The sequence below is a fragment of the Motacilla alba genome, chromosome 2 (genome assembly GCF_015832195.1).
Source record: "Motacilla alba alba isolate MOTALB_02 chromosome 2, Motacilla_alba_V1.0_pri, whole genome shotgun sequence".
Lineage (NCBI taxonomy): Eukaryota > Metazoa > Chordata > Aves > Passeriformes > Motacillidae > Motacilla > Motacilla alba.
In genome coordinates, this window is record NC_052017.1 from 33,249,662 (window position 1) to 33,261,176 (window position 11,515).

Genomic DNA, 11,515 nt, shown 5'->3' on the forward strand with positions numbered 1-11,515 from the left:
AACCAAAGATTATGTGCCTCGCAATTAGAACTCATTTTTAATACAACAGGCGGGAAATAGAAAACCACAGCTGCAGAATCAATACAACCATAAATTACATGGGAAAGGAAACGGTAGCATCCTAGCTTGAAACAACAGATTTATTATCAAAGAGGATGGTATTTATCGACAGAGTACATAAGTTTTATAAAGAAAGAGAGAAGGAGACACAGAGAGAGAAATCAATGTTAACATGGGCTCACTGTTGCTTTAAATGCCGCATTTGTGGTAACTAATTTTCATTTCTTTTTTTAATTTATAAAATGTCACACTGAAAAATGTTTACGGGCTAAAAAATCCTGTCTGGAGAATTTTCTAAGGCAAAACTCCACTGATTTTAATGGATAAGATCTGTAGAAGAAAGTCCCATTATGCATTCTGTATTTTATCCTGATTAAGACTGGTTACTAAAGGACTTCCTCCATGCCCATATTGTGAGCAATATCATAGTTCAGGTTGCAGCTAAGACTTGTATTTAAACTTCAAAGATCTGCAATTATTTTGATTCCCACCTACAGGACAGGGTAAGAAAAATTGTTCTTTCTGATAGCAACAAATACTTGGAATGCATCACCTTCCCCTTCCACCATCAGAATTCATCTATGGTTGATTACATATAGGATACAAAAAAAAAACCTGAACCTATGATCAGAAGATTTCTTGCTAGATTTTCACTGCTTTCAGTGCACAGTATGCCCTGCTGTCTTTTCAGTGAAAAGCAAAGGGGAAATTTTTGCCTGTGGCTGAATATGGAGTTTCCAGTTAGGACCTGATCCAAAGCCCAAGGTAATAGCTATGCCTCCTTCGCTTTCAGTCCAGCAAAAGTGGGAGTCACCCTGTATGGCTGATCAGTCTCAAAACACATCATGATGCTCAAAAAAGGGGATTACATAGAGATTATCTGTATTTCTAGCATCTCTCATCTGATTTGCAATCAAACTCTCTTGTTAGAGGGTCCTAAGCAGAATTTTCTGTGGGTTTAGCTGCATTCCTCATGTACTTTACTGTGTAAATGCTGTTCAACCCCTGGGGTGAGAAGGATGTGATCTGAAGAGAGAAAACTTATCCTTACTGGTGGATTACCAGGCTCAGTGAGGCTAATTTTTGGATTGGCAGGTTTGTGGCTCTCAGGTGAGCTGAGTCTCCCTGAACAATGAGCCATGGTAGGTCCCATTCAAAGCCAAGATATGTATCAGGTACAAGCCTCAAAATCTTTCAAGCCTTTCAGTTCGTGAGCTGACTTGAAAGAAGCTTAGGTGATGCCTTTTTATGAACCTAAGTTTTTGGGGACATACATGTTCCTATGGATATAGAAAAACACTGCATGTTTCCTGTGCAGTGGGATCTGAGCTCTGTCACTGAAGGCCGGTCTTCTCAGGCCCTTTTTGCCCCACCTTCTATTTCCATGATCACTGCCTTGCCTCATAGCACTGTCAGAAACACAGAAAATAAAATATACAGGAGAATGTAATGAACTGCAAAGCCCCATGGGGTCCTGCCTGTCTGCAATACCCACTTCTATGTCTAAGCATATTGTTCATGTTAATACTGTTATACTGTTTGCTGGTAGGAGTGTTCCTCCAAGATAACATTTTTGTGCAGTGAAATATGCATGGCTTTCAGATGGCTCAGCTCAGATGGGATCACCTTTCAGTTTCTAGACAGTGGGGGGTTTTTTGCCCTTTTTTTTCCCCATCACAGCTTGAAGAACACAACACTATCCCACCAATGCCTTTTGTTTTATGACCCATCTGTCCACAGAACTATGCAAGGATGTTAAATCCACCAATAGTGCAGAGCTGTGCTTGAGGGAATTTTATTTCTGGCAAAATAGAGTAAACTGGTCCAAGTGTCTACCTTTACTGGGTGCTAGTGGGAATATTTTACAACTATGCTAAGAAAATAAATTGAGGTTTGGATGACATTTCCACTGCAACTGATGTTTTGCACTAGAGTTATTTGAGGTAATATACCCATCGCGAAAGTAAAGAAAAAGCTTGGTTTTACTGAAACAGAAGAGTTTCAATTAAAACTGTGTAGAGATTCCCACTTCTGTGGCTTAGCCCCTTCCATGACCTTCACCTTCTTATAAGGTGGGAAGTTTGGAAGTGTAGTTGTTCTCCAAGACCTCTCCAATATGCCCTCACTGCTCCCAGAAGGGGTCTGTGATTTATACAGGTGTGCTTTGCACCTGAAGGTTCACTGGTGCGCAGTGGAGGAGGCCCCCTATTTCCACCACCAGCCTCATCCTCACCCCCATCTCTTTTCATAGCTTAACAAAGCTGGTCTCCTGTGTTTTCTCTGCTCTTTATTGCTTGTCACCGGGGCTGAGTGACTGCTGAAGATGAGAGGGGATGAGGAGTGTGAAGAGGGAAGCTTCTGCCTTTGGTCTGAGCCTGACGGGGAATGATGAAAAACACATGGGCTATGAAAAAGTCCAGTCCAGCTTTCTGTTTACCGAGCTCCCTAGAAACGTCAACATCTGTCACCAAGTTACCCCTAAAAGGGGCACCCCTTGCTACGGGACCCCGATGGCAGGTCCCATCCCTCTTCCCCCAGCACGGGCTGGAGCGGAGGGGTGTTGACAGAGGGAAAGGGAGGTTATCCGGGATTTGGTGATGGCTGTATTAATAGACAAAGGACATCAGAAGCGATATCCCCGGCTCAGCGCTGCGGTGCCACCTCAGGCTCGGCCAGCCGGCCCGCAGAGATGGGGTGGGCGCCGGGGCGCCCCTCGGGTGAGCCTGACTTTTGCCGTCCCCGCGGGCTGGTCCCGAGGGAGAGACCCGCTGAGAGACCCGCGGAGCTGGGCGCGGAGGAGCGCGGCCGCCGCGTACCCGCGCCCCCCGCCGCCCCCGCGCCGGGCGCCGGGCGGAGCGGCCCGGCGGGTCGCAGCCCCGCTCCGCTGTTGTTCCGATCCACACAACGAATTTTCCTCCTATTAGTAATTTCATGAAGATCAAACACAAAGACAGCTGCGAATGAAATCGATCCCTACAAAATGTGTTAGTGAAGTGTTCAGTCTAAGTAGATATTTCCTTGTTCTTTTTTAATCTTTAATTTATAATAGTCGATAGCATTTTTTTTGTTGGTTTTTTTTGGGTGGTTTTTTTTTTTTTTTTTTGTTTGTTTGTTTTTTTTGTTTTTTGGGTTTTTTTTTTTTGTTTTTTGGGTTTTTTTTTTTACTTTTATATTCTTTTCTTTATTTTTCTTTTTTCCCTCTTTCGTGGCGGAGAGCTACAACCCCGCGTGGGATAGAATTAGAACATGCAAAAGTACCTTGGCAAAGCCAAGCTTATTGGAGGCAAACAGGAACCGCTGCGCAGCGCCGAGACGCCGGGCGGGCATCGAGACAGGCACTGGGGCAGGGCGCGCTCGTCCCCTGGCTCTCCACCTCTCGGACACTATCTACAACTCTGGCGAGCAGAACGCTCCGTGAGTCCCTATGTGATCCTAATCCCTCCGCCTGCCGCAGGCTGCACCACATCTGAGACCGATGTGAACACAGGCACGAGAGTTTGCGGTTGAGATTAGCTTCGTACCTCCCGCTGTCCCTCTTGTATTTGGGGTTATTTGATTTTTTTTTTTCTTTTTGCTATTTTTACTTTCTTGATCGGAAGAAGTTTTGAAATACGTTGAGTTTGTGTTTCTAAAATGGGCACTCGGAAAAGTCATCAACTGGCTGCCGGTTTTGTCGTAGTCCAGGATGATCATTATTCGACCACATTTTTATGAGAGCCAGTAGTTCCGATTTAACTTTCTGAGATATACACTTTCAAGGAAAATGTATTGGAAAGCCAGAATAACGGTAAAAGTAACAGCTGAAACATTCTCCGTGTGGAACAAAGGTTTACACTGTGTCACTGCCCTATAAAAAGTAGCACAGAAGCATTCTCTGGATCCATTCCTGCTCGTATTAGTGAAATGTGTAACCCTTTCTAAGTTACATGGCAAAGAGGACTCCTTCCATGATCAAAATCAACACAGTTTGCCACCAAACGCCTAGGCACAAGAGAGGACTTTTTTTTCCCTCGAGCGCCCATTGATTTCATTGGTCTTTCCGAGCTTGAAACAGGAGAAACTGTGATCTGTAATATTTTATGACACATAAACCATAAAAGAATAATGTTAACAATGAGAGTTGGCCAAGTAGTGTGCCTGAGGGAGAAAAGGAATGTTTGTCTTGGAAAAGGAGAAAGGCAAAATGGAAAGAGAAAGAGGGGGAGAAAGAGAGAAAAAGAGAGAAAGGCAGACAAAAAAAAAAGGAAGGAAGGAAGGAAGGAAGGAAGGAAGGAAGGAAGGAAGGAAGGAAGGAAGGAAGGAAGGAAGGAAGGAAGGAAGGAAGGAAGGAAGGAAGGAAAGGAAGGAAGGAAGGAAGGAAGGAAGGAAAGGAAGGAAGGAAGGAAGGAAGGAAGGAAGGAAGGAAGGAAGGAAGGAAGGAAGGAAGGAAGGAAGGAAGGAAGGAAGGAAGGAAGGAAGGAAGGAAGGAAGGGAAGGAAGGAAGGAAGGAAGGAAGGAAGGAAGGAAGGAAGGAAGGAAGGAAGGAAGGAAGGAAGGAAGGAAGGAAGGAAGGAAGGAAGGAAGGAAGGAAGGAAGGAAGGAAGGAAGGAAGGAAGGAAGGAAGAGAAAGAAAGAAGAAAGAAAGAAAGAAGAAAGAAAGAAAGAAAGAAAGAAAGAAAGAAAGAAAGAAAGAAAGAAAGAAAGAAAGAAAGAAAAATTTTCAAAATACATTACATATCTGTTTATTCATATATTATTAACTTCATTATTTATGTAATGCTTTTTTGTGGTTACAAATCACTGTGATCTCACAGAGCTAATTGCTAAAGAAAAACAAACAAGAAATCTTGCTCCTACGCTGACGCAAAAAAACATTCCTAAACTACTCTTTCCCCCTTCCCCAAAAAAGACATCGCGGTGTTCTCGCCGGGTGCAGGGCCCGGCCGTGCCGCGGACGGGAGCAGTCTCCCCCGGGGCCGTCCCCAGCGCGGCGCTGCCGCCCGGGCTCTCCCGCGGGCGGCCCCGGGCTCCGGCCTTGCTCGGAGCATCCCCGGGGCCTGGCCGGGGGCTCATCGCCTTCCGTGCCCAGGGTCCCCGGACAATTCCGGGATGGGAGGGGGCATCGCTCCGGAAAAGCAGTTTGCCAGTAAAAAGCAACTCGAGTCTATAGCCCAAACGTGAGCTGCCATTAGAGAGCTACTAATAAATCCCTATTAAGCATGCATTTATGCAGTGATTATGTGAACTTTGGCCTTTGCAGAGTCGCAGCAATTAACGGCGACGTCTATCGCGTTTTGCCCAGATTTCTACTCTCTTCCCATCCAGGATGGAGAGGGGAGCACGGCTCCACCGGCGCCTCCAGCCGCCGGGTGCTTCTCCAGCCATCTCTCTCCTCATCACTGCTGAGGAGAAAGCCCCAAGCACCCCTCCCTTTGTCCCCGGACCCCCGCTTGAAAATGCCAGGTGCTTTACGAGATGTTTTTTTTTTTCCCTTCACTCCGGTACCTCTCGCCGAGGATGCCCGCCTGAGCGTCGGATGCAGCGCGGGGAAGATGCCGCGGTTTTGCTGTCTCCGCAAAACAACGGAAAACTGTTAAAATTTAGTAAAAATATTCTGGGCAAAAGTGAGAGGAAAGTTGCCGCTGCTGGAGAGACAGAGAGAGAGAGAGGGAGAGGGATGACTCTGTAATTGTTGCCTTTATCAAGGCTGTGAGATTAACTACTGGGATTTATTCTAAAGTGACCCATCACCGAATTCATTTCTGCTTGAACTTTCGGTGAACCTGAGATTAAAGAGGGGAGAGCAGCTAAGCAGTTTGTTGTTAGCTGCCTTTTCAACAGCCCTTTCAGACTGAGTAAATATTGATCGGTTTCAATCTGATTGCCCCAGAGGAAAACACCAAAGCATCTCAATAGCCTCCAAAAGTAAACTTTAAAGGTGAACGGCAGAAATGGCCTTAAGTATGATAGGAAGATACTACACTGCGTTTGACATTTGAATGCGATTTGTGTTGACGGGTTTTGATGAGATGCGGGTTTTTTCTTCATTTTTCACCTGAGATTCTAGAGAGAATTTTTTTTTTAATTTTAAAATGTGTAAAAAAATCCTTACAGCCTGAAGGGTGAATTAGTGCCTTCATTGAAAGCACTTTGTGGGGGGAGGGAGTTTAGCGATATTTTTGTAGAAACTATAAACTAGAGATTTTAATTTTTCCTCACCGCACCCCTGAACCCGAAGGTTGATGGTATCGAAATAGTGTTAACGCTAATAAAATGAGACAGGATCGGGACGTTTGGAGGGTCTTTGCTTGAAATACATTATGACTGCGGGAGGGTGGGGGGCAGGGGGTGGGATATATATATTTATATATACGTATGTATGTATGTATATGGGTTTTGGGCTCGGAAGGAGATAGGATTCTTTGCCCGCGAATCGCGAATCTCCGATTGACGCACTGACAAGCGTCTTGTCTCTCGTATTTAGGCTGTAATTTATGGCCGCTCTTTCTAACGCATTAAGTCAACACCGGTGGAATCGAGTTGTAGATCCGGATTCCAGCTATGTTTAGTTCCAGATTTCGATATTGAAATGCCCTCATTGGCATGTAAATGCCACTTTAACACATCCAAGACTCTGGAAGAAGGCCATCTGTTTTGCTTTGTGGCTTTACACTAATAAACAAAAGGTGAAGTATATGGCAGGCGGGGAAATGAAAGAAATAGAAGCATCGGCGGGAGCCTTTGGAGACAGCCCCGCTCCCTTGCAGATAGCTCGGCTCTTGATATGGCCGCCGCGCCTTGCAAATCAGGGCTTGTCTCTTTTGACACCGAAGTGAAGAAATTTCCTTGACTCTCTGCGGATCCCGCAAAGCGAAGGCTGCGTGGGCAGACCAGCCCCAGGAGAAGCCCGGTAGCGCTTCCCGCAGCTGGGCAGGGTGAAGGAGATGTTAGGCGTGTTTGCCTTGTAATTCAAGAGGCATCAGCGACTTGAGACATCCCCCGTCCAGCTGAGCATGCCTCTGCTGTGTCCTGCCACCCAGGTTCTCCCCACAGAGGCTCCTCTCCCTTCCCCACCTGCTGTTCACTTGACATTTCTTGGAACAGTTATTATATTTGCCCGCAAGAGCTTTCTCTTGTACACTGGGAGGGGGGGCGGGTTGAGCGAGGGGAAAGAGGGGAAGGGACGGTGGAATGGGCTCGGGTTAACACAAAAAACACACTGGGAGCCAATCTCTCACTTTGGCACCCCATCAAGCGCTGGGGACAGCAGCTTGGGGTGGGAGAGGGAAGCAGTACAAGCTTAGTGCCCAGGCTAATTAAATGCGCAGTCCTTGGAGAGGGGCCTGCAGTGTGAGGAAAGACTGGCTGAAGACAGTTTCTGCTTTTGAAGGGTACTCTGTTTATTTAAGTGTCAGCATCCATCCCGAGGTGAAAAGGTTAGCACTTGACCCAGGAAGTTCTCCTGTTTGTGCTTCAGAATTAGATTGGGATCATAAATTCCTCCCAGTTACAGAGAATGGAGAGAAGGGCCTTATATTGTATAAAAACAATGTTATTTGAGCATAGGAGAGGAAGAAGTTTTGTGTATGAAGTCAGATTGGGCAGCCAGAGCTCTGACCCTGACAAAACAACATAGAAGGGGTTGTGTGACTCTTACTCCTTTTCCCCCGTGGAAAGACCCCAGTGGAAGAAAAGAGGGGAAACAAAAGTGCTGAGCCCAGCCTGTGACTCAGCACTGACGTCACGCAGAGGCAGGCAGACGAGGGCTACCTGAAAGTGGAATATATTTATTACAGACATTATAAGGACCCGTAAATCCTGCCCTGGATTCCACCACTGGTGGAATCACAGAGCCTTTCATGATTGTACAGAAAAATCAGGAGGACATTTTGCTCACACACGACAACTGATAGAACTCAGTGTACCCGCAGTACAGCAAAGCACGGTGCGTCATGCAAAGGTCTGGACACCAACCACAGAACTTATACATTCATTTGGCCATTTGTCACATTCACGAGTAGTTTGAAAAGACATCGAGTCTAAAGGTAGGTTAATATGAAAATAGGAAGAGGTGAGGTCTTTTGGATGGTTGTACCCTTCAGCTGCACATAATTCCAAGACAGCTTTCGGGGCAGGGGGAAAAGGAGAGGGAGCAAGCACACCGGGCAAGGTTTAAAAAACCTAGTGCAATTGAAGCCTTGTTTGTCACATTTAAAGAAATAGCGCTACTTTTCTGAGGTATCTGCTTGAGCTTAAGACTTTTACTTGATACAGTCGTCTACTTTACCAATATAAAAATGGATCCAGTTTGGCGAATGCACTCACTCTGCTTAACCTGATAATCGAAACATCATTCTAGAAAAATCTGTAAAAAGATAAATCTCTCGGACAAAGTATTTACAAGCAACAAACTCATTGACACGAACAAAGAATACATTAAATTAAGGGGATGAAAGTCCTATAAGTCGTGTAAACACTTGTAATAGTGCATCTCTTTGTGAGGTTATGTACCCTAAATAACCTGTCTTTCACTCAGGGAAACTCGGTGGAGCGTCCTCGCAGTGGAGGAGGGAGACCCTTACGCGTATGCCAACACGGCTCCACCAACAGAAAAGGAAGGGGTGGCCGGGAAGAAAACTCCCCTGGCACCAAGGCGCCGGGACACGGCGGAGCCGGCCCTCCCCCGGGGCCGAACGGTGGCGGAGGTAGCGGGGGAGAGAGCGGCAGCTCGCCGGGACCTCTCGGGGATACCGACCGAGCGACCGACCGAGGGACCGACATAACGGCGGCGGACGGACGCGTGCCGCGCTGGCGGGGCCGTCGCGCCGGGCGGCCGTCGGGGCGCGGCCGGTCTCAGTTGGAGGCTGCGAGCGTGTCCGAGGCGGAGGAGGCGGGCGAGGCGCTGCAGGGCGAGGAGCAGGACTTCTCCGACGAGTCCTCCACCTTCTCCTCGCAGCCCGTGGGGGTGGCGGGGGAGATGGGCAGCAGCCCCTCTTTCTCCCGTTTCTTTTGCTTCATCCGCCGGTTCTGGAACCAGATCTTCACCTGCGTCTCGTTGAGCTGGAGAGAGGCGGCGATCTCCACCCGCCTGGCCCGGGTTAGGTATTTGTTGAAATGAAACTCCTTCTCCAGCTCGGTGAGCTGCTTGGTGGTGAAGTTAGTTCTGACGGTGTTGGGCTGCCCCACGAAGCCGTACTCGCCAGCCTTGCCTGCGAGGGACATGCAGCGGTAAGTAAGTGAGCGCAAATGATTTATAGGCGATGTAATCAATATGTCCACACCGGCTAAGCGATAGGGAGCAAGAACTTCTTAGGATAAGAGGGAAACCCCGGCAGGGTGAGTGATGGAGTGCGAGGTGCTAAACCGGAGTCAGCCTCTAGTGTCAGAGCAAACTTGATAAGTGGTTTATGAATTACCAGAAATATGACCACGGGAGAGGAGGAGAAGGGGGAGTCAGGAGTAAGTGAGGAATAAGCGGCGTTGGCTTTCAGCTCCGCGGGCAGGCAGCCGCGACTGCTCCCAGAGGTGCGGGCCGACCTACCTGCCCAGAGCCCCGCGGGATGCCGCGCCTCTTTCCCCGCACCGTCGGAGGAGAGAGAGAGGAACGGCCCCCGCCCCGGCCCTCCCGCCGGCCACTGACCTGTTTTGGGTGGGTTTCTTTTCACTTTCATCCAGTCGAAGGTCTGCGCCGGCGGCGAGGTCTCGGTGGAGGGGGAGCGGGCGTTTTCCCGGTGGCCGGCGTGGAGGGGAGACAGGGCATGGTTGTAGGTGCCCAGGGGCAGGCTCTGCTGCTCCTGCCCGTAAGGGGGAGGCACGTACTGAGCGGAGGCCCCCGCGTAGCCCTGGTGCGGCAGCGGGTGCTGCGCAGCGGCCGAGGAGGAGATGCTCCCCGAGTACACGGCGGGGGCGCAAGGAGGGAAGCCGCCGCCCAGCTCCGCGTCCTGCCCCAGGGGGTAGGGGCCGTACGCCGGTCCGAAACCCTGCGCGCTGTAGGTCGGGCCGCAGCCGGGGTGCGCGTAGGACACCCCCAGCCCGCCGTGGTGCTGGTAGGCGGCAGGCTGGGCCGGGGTGTGGTGGTGGTGGCGGTGGGGGCTGATGGGCACCCCGCGGCCCGCCAGGAAGCGGTCCTCTCCGCTGCAGCTGCCGGCGCTGACGGCGCAGGGCTGGAAAGTTGTAATCCCGTGGTCGGGGTGGTAGGCGCGGGCGGCGCAGCCCCCCGCCTCGCCGCCGAGGACGGGGTACTCGAGGAAGGAGCTCATCCTCGCCGCGTCCCTCTGTCACGCCGCCACCGGGTCTTCAGCGTCCGGCGGGGCCGCGCCAACTTTCCCCACTTCCTCCATGGGGCCGGCAGGAAAATGACACGAAGGCGCCGGCAGCGGGCAGGCACGTGGGGGGCGGCAGCCAATGGCTGCGGCGCCCGCGGGGCTTCCCCGGCTCCTGTCGCTGGCACAGCGCCGCGTCGGGGGCATTTAAACGCCGAGCGCTCCGACCGCGCGGCACCGCGGGGCAGGGAGGCGGTGGCCGTGGCGGTGGCCCCCCAGGGGGGTGGGGGGCGGGCCGGGCCGGGCTGTACACACACACCCCCCGCCGCGACAGCCCCCTGGGTCTCGTCCGCCAGCTGAGAGAGGAAGGCAGGAGAGACCTGGAGGCTGCGCCCGGCCCGCGGAGCCCACCGGCCGTTCCCTCCAGGGTGAGTGCTGCTGCCGGGGTGCCCCAGCATCACCCCGCTGTCGGCGCTGTCAAGCTTGCACCGGGCACCTCTGCTGCCCACCAACCCCCGGCCAGGGCTGCGGCGGGGGGTGGGGGTGGCTAAGGGACGCGACTGGATCCCCGGCACGGGACGAGGGATGGGGCGGAGAGAGGCAGAGGCAGTGCTGAGAGCATCAGCCCTTGGAACGGGAATGAGAATGGGACAGTGGATGCGGTTGGGGACTTCTACCGGGATGGGAATTGAGATAAGGACAGGAATGAAGGTAAGGATAAGGTAGCGAATAGGCGTGGGACCGAGAGTGCGGATGTGGATGGGATGCGGGTGGAGAGGGTAATAGTGCCGGTGCCGAGGGGTCTCGCTGCTCCAGCCCCGCCGCAGTCCCAACGCGACGCCACGCCAAGAGTTAAAGGGGATTGTCCAGCCGCATCACCAGGCGGCCGCGGACATTAGCATGGAAATGAGGCGCTTTTGGGACTGACGGCCATTGTGCTCTCACCGGCCACCCTCTGGCCCTCATCCCTACTGCCCCGCACCTCCGCCGGGCTCACCCTCGCCAGCATAGGGTTGGGATAGGGAAGGAGGAGCCGGGGGCAGGAGGACGAATGATTGGACGGGGGGGCCGGGGGCTCCGCAGCCCATCTGCTGCGCTCCCGCAGCGCCGCTGCCGCCCGTCCGCCCTGGGACAGGGTTGGAGGGACGGCTGTCCGAGGTGTCGCGGGTCGCAGCCCGAGGAGGCGACCCGGGACAGGGGCAGAGGAGCTGAGG

The 11,515-nt window shown here is 51.4% G+C and overlaps 1 protein-coding gene across 1 annotated transcript; it reads right to left on the bottom strand.

Moving 5' to 3' along the window:
• Positions 1–7,830: 7,830 nt before the first annotated feature.
• Positions 7,831–10,406, bottom strand: HOXA1 (homeobox A1). The gene is made up of 2 exons (XM_038129527.1): positions 9,680–10,406; positions 7,831–9,248 (listed from the first exon to the last, which is right to left on the bottom strand). Exons 1-2 carry the CDS (start codon positions 10,296–10,298, stop codon positions 8,893–8,895), a joined length of 975 nt encoding a protein of 324 aa, XP_037985455.1. The 5' UTR covers positions 10,299–10,406; the 3' UTR covers positions 7,831–8,892.
• Between the last annotated feature and the right edge of the window lie 1,109 nt (positions 10,407–11,515).